The sequence below is a fragment of the Hemiscyllium ocellatum genome, chromosome 20 (assembly GCF_020745735.1).
Source record: "Hemiscyllium ocellatum isolate sHemOce1 chromosome 20, sHemOce1.pat.X.cur, whole genome shotgun sequence".
Taxonomy (NCBI): domain Eukaryota; kingdom Metazoa; phylum Chordata; class Chondrichthyes; order Orectolobiformes; family Hemiscylliidae; genus Hemiscyllium; species Hemiscyllium ocellatum.
Window position 1 is genome coordinate 49,470,017 of NC_083420.1, and position 21,611 is coordinate 49,491,627.

At 40.6% G+C, this 21,611-nt stretch overlaps 1 protein-coding gene across 3 annotated transcripts in view; it reads right to left on the reverse strand.

Moving 5' to 3' along the window:
- The window catches only part of smurf1 (SMAD specific E3 ubiquitin protein ligase 1), a 131,907-nt gene extending 111,968 nt beyond the window's left edge, over positions 1 to 19,939 (reverse strand). For all 3 annotated transcript variants that reach the window (XM_060840837.1, XM_060840836.1, XM_060840834.1), the window contains exon 1: positions 19,689 to 19,939. In XM_060840837.1, coding sequence (XP_060696820.1) covers positions 19,689 to 19,743 — 55 coding nt within the window. In that variant the 5' untranslated portion in view covers positions 19,744 to 19,939. The remainder of the gene's footprint in view (positions 1 to 19,688) is intronic.
- Positions 19,940 to 21,611: the final 1,672 nt, after the last annotated feature.

Sequence of the window (21,611 nt, forward strand, 5' to 3'; positions counted from 1 at the left end):
AGAAGGGAAGGAAGGGAATGAAGTAATGGAAGGAAGGGAGGAAAGAAGGAAGGAAGGGAGGAAAGAAAGGAAGGAAGGGAGGAAAGAAGGGAAGGAAGGGAATGAAGTAATGGAAGGAAGGGAGGAAAGAAGGAAGGAAGGGAGGAAAGAAAGGAAGGAAGGGAGGAAAGAAAGGAAGGAAGGGAGGAAAGAAAGGAAGGAAGGGAGGAAAGAAAGGAAGGAAGGGAGGAAAGAAGGGAAGGAAGGGAATGAAGTAATGGAAGGAAGGGAGGAAAGAAGGAAGGAAGGGAGGAAAGAAAGGAAGGAAGGGAGGAAAGAAAGGAAGGAAGGGAGGAAAGAAGGAAGGAAGGGAATGAAGTAATGGAAGGAAGGGAGGAAAGAAAGGAAGGAAGGGAGGAAAGAAAGGAAGGAAGGGAGGAAAGAAAGGAAGGAAGGGAGGAAAGAAAGGAAGGGAGGGAGGAAAGAAAGGAAGGGAGGGAGGAAAGAAAGGAAGGGAGGGAGGAAAGAAAGGAAGGGAGGGAATGAAGTAATGGAAGGGAGGGAATGAAGTAATGGAAGGAAGGGAGGAAAGAAGGAAGGAAGGGAGGAAAGAAAGGAAGGAAGGGAATGAAGTAATGGAAGGAAGGGAGGAAAGAAGGAAGGAAGGGAGGAAAGAAAGGAAGGAAGGGAGGAAAGAAAGGAAGGAAGGGAGGAAAGAAAGGAAGGGAGGGAGGAAAGAAAGGAAGGGAGGGAGGAAAGAAAGGAAGGGAGGGAGGAAAGAAAGGAAGGGAGGGAGGAAAGAAAGGAAGGGAGGGAATGAAGTAATGGAAGAAAGGGAGGAAAGAAGGAAGGAAGGGAGGAAAGAAAGAAAGGAAGGAAGGGAGGGAATGAAGTAATGGAAGGAAGGGAGGAAAGAAGGAAGGAAGGGAGGAAAGAAGGAAGGAAGGGAGGAAAGGAAGGAAGGGAGGAAAGGAAGGAAAAGAGGAAAGGAAGGAAGGAAGGAAGGGAGGAAAGAAAGGAAGGAAGGGAGGAAAGAAGGGAATGAAGTAATGGAAGGAAGGGAGGAAAGAAGGAAGGAAGGGAGGAAAGAAAGGAAGGAAGGGAGGAAAGAAAGGAAGGAACGGAGGAAAGAAAGGAAGGAACGGAGGAAAGAAAGGAAGGGAGGGAATGATGTAATGGAAGGAAGGGAGGAAAGAAGGAAGGAAGGGAGGAAAGGAAGGAAGGGAGGAAAGGAAGGAAGGAAGGGAGGAAAGGAAGGAAGGAAGGGAGGAAAGAAAGGAAGGAAGGAAGGGAGGAAAGAAAGGAAGGAAGGGAATGAAGTAATAGAAGGAAGGGAGGAAAGAAGCAAGGAAGAGAGGAAAGAAGGAAGGAAGGGAGGAAAGAAGGAAGGAAGGGAGGAAAGAAGGAAGGAAGGGAGGAAAGGAAGGAAGGGAGGAAAGAAAGGAAGGGAGGGAAGGGAGGAGAGGAAGGGAGGAGAGGAAGGGAGGAGAGGAAGGGAGGGGAGGAGGGGAGGGGAGGAGGGGAGGGGAGGAGGGGAGGGGAGGAGAGGTGGGGAGGAGAGGTGGGGAGGAGAGGTGGGGAGGAGAGGTGGGGAGGAGTACTTCTTGTCAGATGTGGGAGTTTAAAGAGAGTTTAAGGGTTACTGTGGATTAAATCTTCAATAAATGCTGTTGGATGCAAATCTTATCAGATCAAGCGGATCGGTTGGAGAGACAGATAGAAGCGATGAGGAATTTGCAACAGCAAGTGTGTAATGGATAGCAGTTATAGGAACGGGGGGAGGGAGTCTCAGATACAGTCACACAGATGTCTTAACTCCAAGAAGGGTAACAGAGGTAGGCACCTAGGGCAGGAGTCTTTTGTGGATATACCCATTTCAAACAGGTATGCTCTTTTGAAAAATGTCGGGGGTGATGGATTCTCAGGGGAACGTAGCACGAACAGCCAAGTTTCTGGTATTGAGACTGGCTCTAATGCAACGAGGTGTACATCAGCTCCCAAGAGATCAATTTTAGGGGATTCTGTAGTCCAAGGTACATTTCTGTGGTCAGCAGAGAAAAAGCAGAATGGTGTGCTGTTTCCCTGGTGTCAGGATCAAGGATGTCTCAGAGAGAGTGCAGCATGTTTTCACGGGGGAGAGGGGCCAGCAGGAGGTCATTGTCCACAATGGAACCAATGATATAGGAAGGGAAAAGGTTGAGATTCTGAAGGGATATTACAGAGAGTTAGACAGAAATTTAAAAAGGAGGTCCTCAAGGGTAGTAATATCTGGATTACTCCCGGTGCTACGAGCTAGCGAGGGCAGGAATAGCAGGATAGAGCAGATGAATGCATGGCTGAGGAGCTGGTGAATGGAAGAAGGATTCACATTTTTGGATCATTGGAATCTCTTTTGGGGTAGAAGTGTTCTGTACAAGAAGCACGGATTGCACTTAAATTGGAAAGGGACTAATATACTGGCAGGGAAATTTGCTACAAATGCTTGGAAGGATTTAAACTAGTAAGGTCAGGGATGGGACCCAGGGAGACAGTGAGGAAAGAGATCAATCTGAGACTGGTACATTTGAGAACAGAAGTGAGTCAAACAAACAGTCAGGGCAGGCAGGGACAGGGTAGGACTAATAAATTAAACTGCATTTACTTCAATGCAAGGGCCCTAACCGGGAAGGCAGATGAATTCAGGGCATGGTTAGGAACATGGGACTGGGATATCATAGCAATTACAGAAACATGGCTCAGGGATGGGCAGGACCGGCAACTTAATGTTCCAGGATACAAATGCTACAGGAAGGATAGAAAGGGAGGCAAGAGAGGAGGGGGAGTGGAGTTTTTGATATGGGATAGCATTACAGCTTTGCTGAGGGATGATATTCCCGGAAATACATCCAGGGAAGTTATTTGGGTGGAACTAAGAAATAAGAAAGGGATGATCACCTTATTGGGGTCGGGGAGTCCAGAACTAGATGGCATAGGGCTAGGGCGAGAGGGGAAAGATATAAAAGAGACCTAAGGGGCAACTTTTTCATGCAGGGGATGGTACTTGTATGGAATGAGCTGCCAGAGGATGTGGTGGAAGCTGGTACAATTGCAGCATTTAAGAGGCATTTGGATAGGTATATGAATAGAAAGGGTTTGGAAGGATATGGGCCGGGTGCTGGCAAATGGAACTAGATTGGGTTGGGATATCTGGTCGGCATGGACAGATTGGACCGAAGGGTCTGCTTCCATGCTGTACATCTCTATGACTCTAAATGAACTTCCTAAGGTTTAATGCCCAGAACTGCCCATAGCACTAAGGCTTTGTAGTTTACTGTGCCATGTCTTCATGGGACACTACCAGAACTACAATTAGAATGGTTGTCATTAATATTTAGTGTTGAATCAAATTTTGCTAATTTAATTGCTATCCGCCTCATCCTGAACATCAGGCAAATTGAAAGAAGAGATTATTTTTTCTTAAAATCCATCACTGATGGTACAAAATATAGCAGTTGAGAACTACTTTTCTCCCCTCCATCCACCCCAACATTCAAACTAACTCAAGTAGTACATAACAATCTGTATATAGTACACTGTTTTGGACAAAGAGCAGTTTCAACAGTAGAAGTGGGGTTAGGTGAAGGTAAAAAAAAAATGTCTGGATGAAAAAGGTAATTTATTAAAGATAGAAACAAGGAAGCTCATGTACCATCCTCCACATGTAACTGCTGTATAAATGCATAAGTGTCAAAACATATCAGGTTTGCATCATTAACCAATCATTAACCTTAGTAACAGCCCATAGGCAATGAATAATAGAACAACTGCAAATTCTTGAGTTATCTGTACCAGACACGTCAGATTATAGTTCTTCTGAATTGTTTACAATCATAATGCCTGTATTAAACTTCATGGCAGGCTAAATTTCTGAGAGACAGAACTCCTTGTCAGCCTACAAAGAGTCCAATTTGAAAGATTCAGAAACAATCTCTACTCCGAATATCCTAGTCTGTTCTGCTCAAAATAAACAGTATTGTTTTGTTAAATACAACTCAATGTCACAGCTGTATTATCATTAAAAAAAATTTGAAAAGAAAAAAAGATACAAAAAGCCAAATGTTATTGGTAAATTTTATTCAGTGGCATATTAATTAAGCACAATAGCTTCACTTCGATATTTATGTACAACTTTCATCTTATTGGCACGTTCACGTATTCCTTACTGGCATGTTCACCTATTCCTTAGTCCCTTTTACTTGTCAATCTAAACACAAATACACAGTTTGCCGTAAACAGTTCGTCTGGTAGCAAGTCACAGATGATCATCATTTTTTTAAAAAGTTCTCCCCATGAATTCTCTCTCTGGTCTAGGAGTGTCTAGCTTATACTTATTGTGCTCATTGGAATTTAGAAAAAACTTACAAAATGATGAAGGGAATAGATAAGATAGAGGCAGGGAGATTATTTCCACTGGCTGGTGAAACTAGAACTTGGGGGCATAGCCTCAAAATAAGGGGAAGCAAATTTAGGACTGAGTTGAGGAGGAAGCTTCTTCACCCAAAGGGATGTGAATCTGTGGAATTCCCTGCCCAGTTAAGCAGTTGAGGCTATCTCATTGAATGTTTTTAAGGCAAAGTTAGATAGATTTTTGAACAGTAAATGAATTAAGGGTTTTGATGAGCAGTTAATTAAGTGGAGCTGAGTCCACAAAATGATCAGCCATGATCTTACTGAATGGCAGAACACCAGATGGCCTAGTCCTGCTCCTATTTCTTATGGTCCTTATAGCTCTTGAATTCACAGCAGCTATCCTTGGACTCGATCCAATGTTTTAAAGCTCATAAATGTTCTCTGCACATATAGTTGACATTACATGTTGTGCAGTTTTCATTACTTGATGGGAGATTCATCTCACTCCATTAATATATCACTCAATTCCACTCTCTCTTATGTACTCATCCAGTTATCACCTGAATGTCATAACTTGTTCATTTTAAGAGTAATCGGAGATTTTCACTGTTTACAAACTGAGGCAAAAGACATACAAATTTGTTACTGGTTATTCACTCACTACCTGTTTTCAAATTCAAAACAAGTATTTTAAAAATATGCTACTTCATCAACAGCCATAAAGGTAATTTAATCTTCATATTTAAAAAATGAAATATGGTAGCATAAATTACATCAAACAGCACACCTTCAGGGAGTTCAAATAACACAAGAAACTACCTTTGTAAGCTTGTACACGCAAGGCAAAAAGGTGATAAAGGCAAAAAAGCACAAATTTTGCAACATAGCTTGCAAAGAAAATATTAGGTACTAATTGACAAAGCTGATCAACTAATGAAGCAGTTTTGTGAACCCAGAGAACAAAATATCTTAAGGCTCTTATAAGTTCAAGATTTGCATGGCACACTGCAATACCATCACCATAGAAGGTAACAAAACCACGCTTGGATATTAGTAATGCACATGACAATACCAGGAGATTCACTCCATTCTTAGTGTATCTTCTTGACAAGAAATGAAAAGATGCTATGTCAGTTTGTGAGAGAAACGACATCTGGTGTCTACTTTCCTAAACGTTGCAGCAAAAAAAATTAAAATGGAGGGAGGTAAGTAGGAACAGGAACAATTTGCCACACTTGTCAACTCTGACTTCCAGCATCTGCAGTCCTCACCTTCTCCTAGCATTTCAAAACTAGCCGTGCATCCAACCAAACTGTTCCAATAAGCTACAAAATCAGCAACTACCTGATGTGAGAAATTGTCCAGGTATGTTCTGACCACAAAAGAAGCAACACAAATCAAATCCTGCCAGGAAGGTGGCATTGACGGTGTTATCAAACAGCACTTACTCAGCAGTAACCTACTCACTAATGTTCTTTGTGGATTCCACCAAGGCAAAGTTACAGACTACATTCCAGCCTTGGGACAAACATGGACAACACAGTTTAATTCCAGAGCTGAAGGAACAGTGACTGTCTTTGAGATCAAGGCAACCATTGACCCGCTCTGACATGAAAGAGGCCTAGCAAAATTGAAGTCAGTGGGAATCGGAGGGAAATGCTCCACTGGCTGAAGTCATATCTTGTATGAAGGAAGATGGCTGTGGTTGCTGGAGGCCAATTATCTCAACCCCAGGAGTTCCTTTAGGTAGTGTCCTAGGCCAATCGCCTTCAAGTGTTTCAGTGATATTTTTGCTATCATAACAATTGGGCAAGTTCACTCATGGTTGCAAAGTATTTAGTTCTATTTTCAATTTCTCAGATACTGCAGCAGTCAGTGCCCACATCACCAAAACCCAGACAACATTCAGGCTAATGAATAGCAAATCACACTTGCATTCTACAAGCGCCCAGCAATGACATCTGTATAGGAGAGGATCTAATCAACTTCAAGACATTCAATTCTATCATCATCACTAAGTCATCATCATCAACATCCTGGTGGGTTACTACTGACTAGAAACTGACCTTGAGTAGATATATAAATAAATATCAGAGTGTCTGAATGCTGTAGAATATAATTTATCTTCTGACTCACCAAATCCTTTCCATTTAGAAAGCACAAGTCAAGAGCATTATGGAATACTATCCACATGCATGGATGACTGCAGCTCCAACAACACTCAAATTTCAATACCATTCATTCAGGCCTAGTTGATTAACACCTCATCCTCACCTTAAATACTGATTCTTGCAACCACCACACAACTGCATGTGTGTTATTTACAAGATTCACTGCAGAAATCTCCCAGTCTCCTTCAACTGCATCTTCTCAACCTGTTACCTTACCACACAGAAAATCAAGGGCATACCACCATCTACAAAGTCCTATTTAGGTCACACTACTTTGCACTATTGTTGGATCAAAAGCTACTAACGAAGGACAACAAATGTCAGTCTTTCAACAATTCTAACAATCCATGAATGAATAAAACAGCCAACATTTAAATGACTGACTTAATCTTTTTAGTTTTAATGTACAACCTGGCTCAAAATCAAACCAGATGCACTAAACAGAATGAGAGGTGTACTGTGCCCTCTCAAAGGGTGCAAATTTAAGTAGTAAACCAAAATACATTTAAAAGACCAATTGATTTACCTTTTAAATCGATGAAAAATAATAAAGGTTGTTATTGTAGACTATCAGAAGACCAAGGAACTAACTTTGTGAAATGTTACCCTATAAAGCCCAGTAATTTTATATTACTGGCATAACATTTATGGCACTGCAACTTGTTTTCAAACAATGATCAAGTTGATATCACTCTGACATTAGCCATAACATAATATTCTGAACAATTAAGTTGCCCTACCCAAAATATCTTAACACTGGAACAACCTTGTGTTGTTATTGGCAGCCATGGAGATGCAACTAAGACCTGACTTACATATATAGATTTCTGCATTAAATAAATTAGGTGTTATTACTTCAGGAAAACACATTATGATTGTGAATAAAATATGTGAAGCTATTCAAAGCACAAAAATAATCCACTTCAAAACAGCAAACAAACCAGATTAGTTTTGTATTAGGTCTCAATTAACTTGTATACTCCGTAGATCCATATTATAGTAATTTGTTATATTTCCACAGCTTATGAAACCATAAGGTTAAAAGCAGTATGTGGAGAGTTGTCATAACATCTCTGACCAGGTTGATTAGAAAATATAAAAAAAAACTTACAATTACACTTAAATAAATAAAGCAAGAATTTAAAATAGATATTATGCTGTGCATATATATTTAGAATCAAAGCTAATGTTGCTATGTCTTGCACTCACTTTGACATTGCAAAATAGCAAAGGAACTCAGGTAACACCCCAGCTACATTCACCTGCCTTCCGAGTGTTCACCTCCCTCTCTCACTCCTCAACCACGTTCATACTCCATCCCTTGCCAAGTTAATTCTCCCTCCATCACAGTCTGACAATATTCCACGCCTCCCTTTTCTCCAACAGCATGCGTACCCGCTCAGATGATGTGGGTGGATGAGTGAGTGAAAACAATGTCAGGATGGGACTGGGTGAGGTTGCAGAGTGGCAGAAGGGGCTGACGGCTGAACATTGCTGGGATGATGGGTGCTGAACAGTGCCAAGACGCTGGACTGCTTTGATGCTTCAGCTAATTTAGTTAATATTATACTGGTTTCATATCTGCAATGAAAAGATTTCAGTGGTTTGTGCAAAATCCAAGGTAAGTATAGTGCATGCAGCCCTAATCTCCATGGCTCTGGCCATCCGATCCCTCCAACATTAAAATCACACAGCAGACCAGGAAGGACAAAACCAACCATCGGAATTTAAACTTTAAGACGTACCGAGTGCGTAAATGGCCTTAGGGTTTCAACACCTATTAGCAGCATAAACTGAGTCAATGGCCTCTCACAACTTTAGATGTTTGAGACAATATTAATATCACTCTGGATTCAAAGTGAAGGATGATATGATTAGATTTGCTGACAATACCAATTTGCATGGTGTTCACGGTTGGGGAAGAGAAATCAGAGGAGACTGCTCAGAAGTAAGAGAATGAGTTGGGTAAAACTGGTGTGTAGGAAGAAATAATGGCAGATAATATTTAGTTCCAAGAATTGCAAGTGTTACCTTTCAGAAGGTAAAATAAATAACAAATGTTCCATGAATGGTGCAAGGATAAAGTTAGATGAAACTAATATAGAGTAATGATTAACAAAGTAAATACATTTTTTTAGCTGTATCACGAAAACAGTACAATACAACCTGAGAGGAATTTGTATGTAAACTGCATAGTACTTTAGTCTGGTCACAAACAAGGAAATGTCCAAGAATAGAGATAATGCAAAAAAGTTGATGCTGGGGCAAACAGACTTATTCAGGAAGTAAAAGAGTCAAATGTTAACATTCCTATCCACTGTGCGAGGAAGAACATTCTAGTGAATTGGATGGCAGAAAAGCCACCAGGGGTCTTATGGGGTGGCATAGGCTGGTGATGGAGCATCTCCTCCAAGACTACCTCACAAATATGGTGCAACACAAAATGGAACAGTTTTACAAGACGTGGCAGCCCTTTTTAACTTATATTGAAACTGATTTATCAGCAATATTAATTAGGGCCGTGGTATAACTGGAGGAATCAGTATGGGTGCCTGTGGGGCCCTGGGAGGAGGAGACTGGGGGAGAAAAGAATACAGGTACTGTAGATGGTGCTCCTAGGGATTTAGATTAAATTCCCTACAGTGTGGAAACAGGCCCTTTGGCCCAACAAGTCCACACCAACCCTCTGAAGAGTAACCCACACAGTCCCATTTCCCTCTGACTATTCCACCTAACACTATGGGCAATTTAGCATGGTCAATTCAGCTGAACTGCACATTTTTGGACAGTGGGAGGAAACTGGAGCACCAGAGGAAACCCACACAGACACGAGGAGAATGTGCAAACTCCACAAAGACAGTTGCCCAAAGCTGGAATCAAACCTGGGACCTCAGTGCTGTGAGGCAGCTGTGCTAACCACTGTGCCGCCCCCAATGGGAGCCTCAGTGGAGGTATCATGAGTGAGAGAGAATAAAATAGTGAGATATTATTTAAGTTAATATTTATTTAATATGTTTGTAGTTTAGTTTAAGTTAGGTAGATATTTTTGTTCTGGTAGAATAGTAGGTCGTTTATTAACAATGGTACTGTGTTATGGCTTTTTTTTAACCGCTTTTTTTTCTGTTTTGATAGTGTTATTCTTTTCTTTGTATATAAATGTTGTGTAAAGGATTGAAAAAGATTTTCAATAAAAATAATTATTAAATAAAAAGAGAGTCAAATGTGCATTTTTCAGTTCAGAAGGAAGACATTCAATGGACAGGTGGTCCAAGAGATATACAGAATAGCTAAGGGGATGGAATGCGTAAACGTAGAACAAGTTGCAACAGGAAGCACTGGCAAGGGCCAGCGCTCAAATGATATAGGGGCAGCAACTGTGGCCAAATCACTCTGAAGAAATGAATCATGTGGCAATCAGAGAAAAGTGATTACTTATGTGGAACTGAAAAATTCAGGAAGTAGTAGCAGCAGCCAAGAAGGCTAGTAAAGTTGGGACAGGAGGGTCTGTGGGATGAATACAGTTTACTGGCCAAGAGAAGTGAGAGAATCAATCCTTTTTTTTGGAGGGGGGGTGGGGCTTGCCTGTCAGAGAAGCCAGGAAGTTCTAAAATTCGCAGATAAAAAACCTCTTGCAAATCAATGTTTTTTTTTGAAGTCTGTATCAGTTATTGCTAAGTTATAGCTGTTGGTTCTTGCCAACTTGAAAACTTGGTGTGTAGAAAATTTGTTGTGCTTCTCATTATCAACCTCTCAACAAATTTAATGGGGATATTGATATATTCTTTTAATCCTGCCTCTATAAACACAATACAATTATCGAAGATAACATTACCCAATGTTTGCAATTCACCAATGACGGAATTTGTCAGAATGAAAGCACTGCCTGCTGATGGTGAAAAGTTAGCCCCTAAGAAATCTCAAGAACAGCCTTTGAAAAAAATACTTATTCTGACTCCAGTAAGTACTGATACTCGACATTCATATCCTTCATCACAAAATTAATGTTTTCTGTGAGTGGCACGGTGGCATAGTGGTTAGCACTGCTGCCTCACAGCGCCAGAGATCGGGTTCAATTCCCACCTCAGGCGACTGACTGTGTGGAGTTTGCACATTCTCGCCGTGTCTGCGTGGGTCCACTCCAAGTGCTCCGGCTTCCTCCCACTCTCACAAAGATGTGCAGTTCAGGTGAACTGGCCATGCTAAAATGCCCGTAGTGTTAGGTGAAGGGGTAAATGTAGGGGTATGGGTGGGTTGCCGCTTTGGCGGGTCGGTGTGGACTTGTTGGGCCGAAGGGCCTGTTTCCACACTGTAAGTAATCTAATCTAAACATGGAATACACCCTCACATATGTGTGGAAGCAAAAGCTACAGAAACAATCAGATGCCACGGCCAGGGAGGCCCTCTGAGTTGATTAATCGTCTTTCGTATTGTGATCCTAGCACAGTATAATTTGACCAACTACAAAAATACCATTAGCATTGTTTCAAACTCATTCTTTCTTATCATCTTTGCTACAACATTATTTCAGGCAAAGCTCAACTGAGCTTGGGCACACTGGTCTCTGAACGTTGTTTTGAGCAACTAATTAACAGCCAGGGCACACAGTCACTTTGAGCTCAGAAGTCTGTTGTTCATCTTCCAGGATTTAAGCACTTCAATTGAGGCCAATGCATCAGTACATCACTAAGTGAGTGATGCACTGTCAGAGTGTTTTGCTTTACTATTCATTTTTTGTGGGATGTGGACATCACTAGCTGACCAGCATTTGTTGCCTGTCTCTGACTGCCCTTGAGAAGGTGGGGTCAGGTGCCTTCTTGAACTGCTACAGTCCACCTGTTGTGGGTTGACCTACAATGCCATTAAGGAGAGAATTCAAGGATTTTGACCTGATAGTGAAAGAATGGTAATACAATTCAATGATGTGGAGGTGCCAGTGCTGGACTGGGGTGGACAAATTTACAAATCATACAACACTAAGTTATAGTCTAACAGGTTTATTTGGAAATATAAGCTTTCATAGCTACCTGGCAAAGGAGCAGCACTCCAAAAGCTTGTACTTCCAAATAAACCTGTTGGATTATAACCTTGTGTTGTTATTTTTAAAGTAAATATATTTCAAAGTCAGGATGGTAGATGGGTTGAGGGAGGAACTTGAAGGTGGCAGTGTTTCCATGTATCTGCTGCCCATGTCGTTCTAGATGGAAGCAGTCATGGATTTGGATAGTGTCCAGATCTTATTGCATTTGTACATTGACTGCTTCAGTATCTGAGGAGTCACGAATAGTGGTGAACCTTGTAAAATCATCAGCGAACATTCCATCTTGTGATGGAGGGAAAATCATTGATGAAGCAGTTGAAGATGGTAGAGCCTAGGATACTACCTTGAGGAATTCCTGCAGCTGAGATGACTGAGCTCCAAAAACCACAACTATCTTTTTATGTGCCCTCTATGACTCCAATTACTGGAGATTTTGACCCTGATACCCATTATTCCAGTTTTGCTAGGGCTCCTGGATGCCACAGTCTTGATGTCAAGGGCTGTCACTTTTACCTCATTTCTGGAATTCAGTTCTTTTGTTCATGTTTGAACCAAGGCTGTATGAGGTCAGGAGCTGAATGGCCCTGACTATACCCAAACAGGGCACCACTAAGCAAGTTATTGCTGAGCAGGTGCTGCTTGATAACACTGTTAGTGACATCTTCCATTACATTACTAATGATCGAGAGTAAGCTGGTGGGGCTGGTTGGATTTGTCCTGCTTTTTATGTTCAGAACATACCTGGGATATTTTCCACACTGTCAGGAACTATGTAAATGCAGATTTTTAAAAAATGAATTTCATATGTCTTTGTTTCATGCCAGCCTTTTTCCCAAATTTTACAGTTTGCCTCCATTCGTGCTATTTTAACATCTTTTCACAGTTAAGTTGATGTGCTTCAACATAGATTTCTATTTATTTCCTTGGTATTTTCAACCAATAGCACATCAGTCCTCAGAGAATGCAGTGCAGAGGACATAGTTCCTTTTTACAGCACATATTCTGGGAAGAAAAGAGTTTAAGTTACCAAAAGCTTCTTCAAAAAGCTATGGAGAGGAGGCAAGTGTTAAGGGTGTAGTGTGGGTGAGATGGGTCAGATCAGACCTAATCAAGTTGACTAGAGGGTTAGTCAGGGGTCAATTGTACAGTCAGTCAGACTAGATTTGTCCTGTCTAACATTTTATGGATATCATGGTTAGTGGTACTGTCACTGGACTATTAACCCAAAGACCAGGTTTTTGGATAAAAAAAAACCTGCAGATCTGAAACAAAAACAAGTTGCTGGAGAAACTTAGCAGGTGTGGAGAGGAAAGCAGTGTTGAATTTTGAATCCAGTGACCATTTTTCAAAACTAGAACTAGTTCTGGACTGGATTTGAAACATTAACTCTGCAGCTGGGTTTCTTCAGCAATTTCTGTTTCTTGGGACCTGGGTTTAAATAGTAGATCTTGAATTTTTTTAAAACACGTAGAGTGAAAAGTGCCCATGAAACTATTGTCAATTGTCATAAAAACCCATCTGGTTCACTAACATTCTTCATGGAAGTAAAACTGTGCCTAAATGTTACTCCAGATCTACAGTGGCACTTTGGCTCAACTGCCCTCTGAAGTGGCCCAGCAAGCCCACTCAGTGTCAAAAAAGGAATTAAGCCAGATGGATTTACATTGCCGTGGACACTGGAAACCACAATGGCAAACTCAGCCCTGTCGACCCAGCAAAGTTCAACATCCCTTTACTGTTGAAGAATCAGTATTCTTCCATGTTTAACACCACTTGAAGGAAGCACTGAGGGTGCAGGGTGTATGCAGAATGAAGTCCCTTATCCAGAGTACAACGTTAAACCAAGAATGGCTCAGTGGCACCACTACTGACTGAAGTGGTAAAGTTCTAAAGGACTGTTGCTAGACTGTCCTGCTGAAAGTGATGAGGGAACCAGCAAGATGGAAAAAACATGCTTGATCTTGTCCTCACCAATCTCCCTGTCCCAGAATTGATTGGCGTGACCACCACACAGTCCTTGAAGAGATGATGTCCTGTCTTCAAATTCAGGATATCCTCCATCATATTGTATGGCAGAACCATTGAACTACATGGGATGGCTTTCAAACAGATGTAGCATAATTCAAAGCTGAGCATCTGGGAGGCCCTGTGGACCATCAGCAGCAGAGAACTGCACTCGAATATAACCTGCAATCTCGTGGCCCAGCATATCCCCTGTTTGACCATTACCATCAAGCTGGGAAGCAATATTGGTTCAATGAAAAATGCAGGAGGCATGGTACGAGCAGCACCAAATACATAAAAATAAACTTCTGGATTTAGGTTTGCTCGCTGAGCTGGAAGGTTCACTTTCAGAAGTTTCATCACCGTACTAGGTAACATCTTCAGTGAGCCTCCGGTGGTATAGCCCACTTTCTATTTCATGTGTTTGGGTTTTCTTGGGCTGGTGATGTCATTTCCTGTGGTGACATAATTTCCTCTGGTTCTTTTTCTCAGTGCTACAAATCTTCTCAAAACTCTATAAAAATAACGTGTCAAGGTTAGGTGAATTGGCCAAGCTAAATTGCCCATAGTGCCCAGGGATGTGCAGGCTAGATGGGTTAGCCATGGGAAATGTAAAGTTGCAGAGAAAGGAAAGGGGACTGGGTCTGGTTGTGATGCTCTTTGGAGGGGCAGTGTGAACTCAATAGGCTGAATGACCTGTTTCAACATTGAAGGATTCTCCAATACTATGGCGAAGCTACAAGTCAGATAAACTTGCATTCCAAACAGCAGAAGCAGCAAGTTATAGACAAGGTCAATTGTTTCCACATAAATGCTGTCCTTTATTACAAAAATAATGATAATATGCATATATTATAGACGATATATGTGAAATCTTCTCTCAAATATACTGTGCAGTTCTGGTTTCCTAATTTAAGGAAGCAAATAAATGAGTTGGAGGTTGTTCAGAGATTTACTGGATTGATACCTGGAATGAGCAGGCTGTCTTGTCAGGAAAGGTTGGACAGATTGAGCTTGTTTTCATTGGAATTTAGGAACAGCAATTTGGCAAAGTGACAGGTGACTTGACTGAAGTTTGTAAGATCCTGAACAATCTTGACAACGTGGATAAAGAAAGTTAATTTACTTTTGTGGATGAATCTAAACCTGGGGGTACTGTTTTAATACTTGGGGAAAAAAAACGAAAGAACTGAGAATACTGAAAATCAAAACAAAAACAGAAATGGTTGGAAAAACTCAGCAATCTGACAGCATTTGTGAAAAAAAAATCAGTTAATTTTTCGGGTCCAGCAGCCCTTCTTCAGAACTGATTTTTGTTTGTGTTTGCAATTTCTGTTTTTCTTTCTTAATATTTGGAGTCATCCTTTTAGCACAGATATAAGCAAACTTATTTTCTCTCAAGATTGTGAAACTTTGAAACTCTACGCTTCAGAACGTGGTGAGATATTTTTAAGGCCGTGGTAGATAGATTCTTGTTCAGAAAGGGAACCAAAGATTCAGGTGAAGATGGGAACGTAGCATTCAAAATATAAACAGAGCAATCATGATTTTATTGACTAGTGGAGCAAGCTTGAGGAACCAAATTGCCTATTTCTAGTCATAATTCATTTGGACAGGTAACTTTGCGGGTATTCAGCAAGGTAATTTACCACACTGCTGTGCACATTGAATTTCACATTGGATAATACCAATTCTCTTTCTCTCCTTTCTACCACATAACAGTGACTGTACTTCAAAAGTACTTAAAGTATACAGGTCTTTTGGACATTGAGGTCACAGAAGGTGCTATACAAATGCAAGACTTTCTCATCCCTCTGCCTCACATCGAACCTTCGTGTCTCCTAACAGCATTCAGAACTTGATTATTTCCTGGCTCCCAATAAATGCCATAAACAGAAGTGAAGAATCATTGTCTGTTTGATGCTAATCCTCCAAGAAAAAGTAAATACACAAGAAAAAAGTCAAGGCTAATGTTTGCAGGTCATAAACTTCTGCTCTAAAATTACTCAAACCACTCTACTATCAATATTATAGAACGTCCATGGGTTTTGAACATTCTATACATTATTTAGAGATGTAGCTATTCTGGCATAGTTCAATAATTTTATCTATGCCATTAAATATGCACTCAAAATGTTCTAAATACAGTCTTAATTTGAAGGCCTAGGAATTGAAGAGTATTCAGCAAAACTTTGAATATTACTGAAGATACATCCAAGCTCTTAACTCACTTTGTTCCACATATATTGTGATTGTGAATCACTGAAGTTTTAATAATGTCAGCTCTGGAAGGCAAATATTATAATTTTCCCAGATATATGGACTGCTACCATAAGCCTAGGTTATTCTAAGAGACTTTGCAGGGAGGTGAAAACATGAAATCACCCACATGTACAGTACTGTGTATGTTCCACACTATCAAAAGCAGTCAAAGAAGATAAAACTACTTTTAAAAGTGTTGCTGAAACAAACATTTGGCAAAAAAGTTGAAGCTGTCAGTAAATATTTGAATTGTTTTTTAAAATGAGAGAATTAACGTGAACTTAGCTTGACTAACCTGAATGACTTGTGATGGCAAGTATTATAAATAAATTTAGTTATGGTTCAATTGGTAATGTTCTCAGTTTTTAACCAGAGGGTTTTTAATTGTGCTCTAGGACTTAAACACTTTAGACTCCAGGTTAAAAATTCCAATACAAAGCAAGTGAAGCAATGTCAGAGGTGCTGTCCATGAAACATCTGATCAGCAGCTGGTGGAAGAAGTCAGTCTTTATGCAATATTAGATTTAATCACAAATTGAGACATTTCAAATGCTTAATTCTTCATTCTGTAACCAATCCCAAGTGGTAATTAATGTCGCTTTATGCTATTTTAAGAATGGGAAGTTGGTCTGGGACCAATGTCTTCCTATCCAGAGGCAGAGATGCTTCTACTGCACCACCCTCTACACCATCTCTGCATGAGCAATTAGCTCATTAAATGTCCCCCATATCTATATACGCCTAACTTCAACTTCTACAATTACCAGTCTGATCAGTCATTCTGATGAACTTTTATGCCTCATGGATGGGTGTAAGGATTTTCTTTCAAAGAGTTAACCCCACTATCTCTGCCAATATTAATTCCTCAATCAAATTACATAACTAGTTTATCTGGTTATTGTCAATTTGCTATGGGGTTGCTTTGTCCTCACTTACCATCCCAACAACCTCTGTATTCAAGGGAATATCATTTCCATCAATTCCATTTTCTCCAGCATGATCGCACCACCAAACATATCTTCCACTACCTTGCCTTGTCAGCATTCCAAAAGGACTGTTCCCTCCATGACACTCCTTTATTACAACCAATACCTCATCCCTCTCACATGGCACCTTCCCTGTAATTGCAGGACTTGCATCATTTGCCACTTTACTTCCTCACTGTCAAGCCCCCCAACGCTCCTTCTAGATGAAGCTGTGATTTAGTTTATTTCTTTCAATTTTGTCTACTGCTACTCACAATACAGTCAACTAGAACGGGTGACTATTTTGCAGAACCCACTCAGTCCCCAAGCATGACGTTGATCTTTCTGGTCACTTGCAATCTCAATCTTTCCCTCATGCTCACTTACCTCTCCTCGGCCTGGGGCTGTATTCCAGTGAAGTTCAACCAAGTTGGAGGAACAGTTCGTCATTTTCTGTTTTGACATTTTAAAACTTTCAAGATTCAGCAGTGAGTTCAACAACTTCAAACCAGGAACGCTGTCCTCTGCTTTGACTCCTCCAACTTCCTCAACACGCTTCTCTCTCCCACTTGTTCTTTCCTCGCATTTTTAAAAAAAATTAACAATCACTTTTCCATCTTCTCTCTCCAGTTCTGAAGGAATCATATTATACTTGTAAAATTAATTGTTTCTGTCTTCACAGACGCCAAGCTCCTCCAGCACTCTTTTTACACAAATGCAACTTCTTTTTGTTTTATAAGATATTTAGCCAGGAAGATTCACAGAATTTCTCAAGAATTTCGTGAAAGTTGATCTTTCTACCCTGGTTTCAGAGTGAACAATGTGTTGGAACTCTGCTTTGTTGCTCTTCTCAGATTGTGAACAATACAGTATTAAATCATGATCTGATTGACTGCACCAAAGGCAGCGATTAGACACCAAAACTCTGGTTGCATATCAGATTATGCATGATTTAACTAAATAGCAAGTCAATTTTGAAATACAGAAGCCCACAAGCCAATCATAAACATGACACTGTTAGCAAGTTGTTGTTATTAATTGTAAATGTAATTCTTGAGGACACAGAAAAAGCAGCTAAGGCTAATTTATAAAGTTTATAATAAGTTTATTATTTATATTTGTTATTGTCTTCATTTTACTGGGTGGAAATTTTGGAATTCCCTTCCTATTATGATTGAGGGTATACTGTCAGGGATAGGTTGACTCAAGAAGAATGTCTATAAAAACTTAGGAAAAGGTTACATTCAAGAACAAATTGAAACAATTAACTATAGCAAGAAGTGGAATATAATGGTCAGTAAGTTCAACAAAAAACTTTTCTTCTGCAAAAGATGGAAACTTGAAAAACAGATGTAAAATATTTAAAAAAGACAAATAATAAGAAAAGGGGAGCAAGATTTTGGGAGATGTATCAAAAATTTACTTACACTGATGTCCTTTGATCAACTAGATATAAAGCCAAGAGGCTGGGAAAATATAGGATATACAATTTGATTTGAAATTTAGGACCTTTTCCTCAAAACTCAATTATGTTCGTAATGAATACAAAATATCCAAAAGGTACATAACAAGAATTGAAACAATTGACAAACCTGAACTGGTGATGAATTTAACTTAACTGAACTATATGGAGTGAAAATTAAAGTTGAGTAAAATATCGGTATGTATAAGACTAAATATTTATCACCTGCCATGGTGATCCGATTTTTGTCCAAATCAATAACTACAGATTAAACATAATTGTTTGAATTATTAATATTAAAAACCTTCAATCAGTGTGATGTTCCATACAATGCATTCAGCTCTGACATTTAATTACAAGGTTAACAATATTGCTTAAAACGATGTTAGGAAAGCACGGATAAAACAGTAATTATATTACTTTCTCAGGCAACTATTTGAAAACAGCAAGATTTATTTGAGAAACAAAAGATACTAACATGGAGGCACCATTCACCCCTCTTACAATTCATGCATATTGCATCTTAATCAATGGCCAATACTGACTGATACGTATCCTGTTGTGCAAAATGAACACTGAACTTTAAAATTCTGCTGTTTAAATAAAAGACATTTTACATATTTTCATACTTCACAAATAAAGATTCATTAACAAAATTAGTCAATCTAACACTAAACTGAACACTCAGGAATCCTTTACCAGCTGTACTCGTCAGTTATGTGGTGAAAGCGAGGACAGCAGATGCTGGAGATCAGAGCTGAAAATGTGTGGCTGGAAAAGGTCTGAAGAAGGGCTCATGCCCGAAACATTGATTCTCCTGCTCCTTGGATGCTGCCTGACCTGCTGCACTTTTCCAGCAACACATTTTTCAGTTCTGATCTCCAGCATCTGCAGTCCTCACTTTCTACTAGCATAAGTATAAAGTATTACGCTTTAATTTTAAATAATTTCTTGACAATCTGAACTACCAAGTTCACAACTAAAGAGTCAAATAGTCAATGTATGTTGAGTTCTCCAAATCTCGTCGCACACATTAACGGTTCAAAACATTTCCACTATTGTGTACTGTAGTACCAGGGCTACACATTTCCCAGTCATAGTGCATTTGGTGGGGGTGTTTTACTGCAATGATAAATCCTCAGTGAGATGGACATTTCCCCATCAATGGCTGACTGAGGCAGGAAGTGGCCAGCGCGCATGCGCCGCTCGCCTTCCCCTTGTCTGGCCCGAGAAGGAACCACCACCACCGCCGCCTCCGCCTCCTGCCCGGTACCGAGCAACTACTACAAACAACCGGGGAGCCACCTTCACAAACTCTCTGTCCACTCTCCAGCCGGATCCAACTGTCTCTAACCTCCGCCGGTATGTCGGCGACTAAAACCACCTCAGAAATCTGCCTGAAAGTGAACTTCTTTTACCTGTCAGCCGGATTTTAATGCTTGACCCGTTCCGTCGAGCTCCGGGATTCGACATTCCTTAGAAAAATTCCCCTTTTTTCGAAGCGGGCCGGTCGTTTCCTATACACTAATAGTTTAAAAATATATAGAGAGACCTTTTGTTATTTTTTTTAGAAAAAGAGAAAATTACTGATTTACGAACAGGGGTAAACACCAACGGCCCCACAACGTTCGCACGAGACAACTGACGGCGGCTTCAGCGCGCGCTCCCGCGAGGCGCGCCAGCGCTGACGTCACGGCGCCAGGCCCGAGAGCTCGCACCCGCGTTCCCTGAATGACCCGGATGGCTGATTGACCAAGGTTTTGCTTCTTTTAAAAAAAGAGGTTTGCCCAGTTTTTACAGCTTCTCTCTGATCTATCATTCCTGGTGAAATGTTTTCACTTAACCAGTGAGCCACACACTCCCTTCCTCACTCACTGAGTTTCAGGTGATTAGACAGTCAAGTCCAATAAGTGGGGTTTGGACTGAAGGTCCCAGATAAAGGGGTTGGGATCCCTGGATCACAAGAGCTCCCTGGTTTGACTTGAACCTGTTTAGGAATGATCACTCTTTCCCCAGTCAGTTCAACACCTGCCACATTGTTTTTAAGAAGGCAGATGATGTGTTAGCTTTTATTGGTAGAGAGATTGAGTTTCGTAGCCAGGAGGTCATGCTACAGCTGTACAACAGTGGTGCGGCCGCACTTGAGTATTGCCTACAGGTCTGGTCACTGCATTAATTGGAAGGATGTGGAAGCTTTGGAGAGAGTTCAGAGGGGATTTACTAGGATGTTGGCTGGTGTGGAGGGCAGGTCTTATGAGGAAAGGCTGAGGGACGGGAGGCTGTTTTTGTTAGAAGAAAATTGTAAGATGACTTAGTTGACACATAAGATAATCAGAGGGTTAGATAGGCTGTTGCTGTCCATCCTATTTCCTCAGTGATAGCTAGCACAAGAGGACATAGCTTTAAATTGAGGGGTGATAGATATAGGACAGACAGTAGAGGTAGTTTCTTTATTCAGAGAAGTAGGGGTGTAGAACACCCTGCCTGCAACAGTAGTAGACTCACCAACTTTAAAGGGCATTTAAATGGTCATTGGATAGACATATAGATGAAAATGGAATAGTGTAGGATAGATGGGCCTCACATTGATTCCACAGGTTGGCACAATATAGACAGCTGTAAGGCCTGTACTGTGCTGTAATGTGCAATGTTCTGTATTCCCTGGAGTCTAGAAGAAATGCTGTGAAGGGCAAGAAACTGCCATGAAATTTCAACAAGACTAGATTGCGAAAATCCTCCCTGCATTTACCCAATGTCCAGGGAGCCCAGAGCAGGAGTCATAGTCTACGGACAGAGAGTATGCTACTTAGGACTGAGAATACCGGAATGTTCTTCTTGTGGGATTCTCTCCCAGAGAAAAAATGGTTGAGAGCAAAATATTGAATGTTTTCAGGAGAAGTTATATATAGTTTTGAGAGTTTAGGGGAGAAAGCAGGAACAGGGTGCTGAGTTGATAAGCAGTCATAATCATGAGAGGGAATGACCTATTCACGCTCCTATTTTCTATGTTTCTATTCCAGAGATGAAGTTTGTCACAAGAAAATTGTTAGTGACTTCCTTTCTTTCTTATTCCTTGATGCAAAAAAAATCTGCTCAAGTAAATGGATGAAAAAACAGTGATCAAAATTAAATACCTCTTTTCTGGACAGCTGAAAAGGATCTGAGCCATCAGGAAATTGAAAATGTTATTTAGTGTTTGGTGTGCCCCATCCACAACCCAATTACATTGCTCATGGATTACAGAAATTTAATGGCAACTGCTATTTCTATGATTGACCATGTCCCCAAAAGTTTCAGCACATGACCTATCTCCCAATATCCCACTTCCACCATTAGTGGTC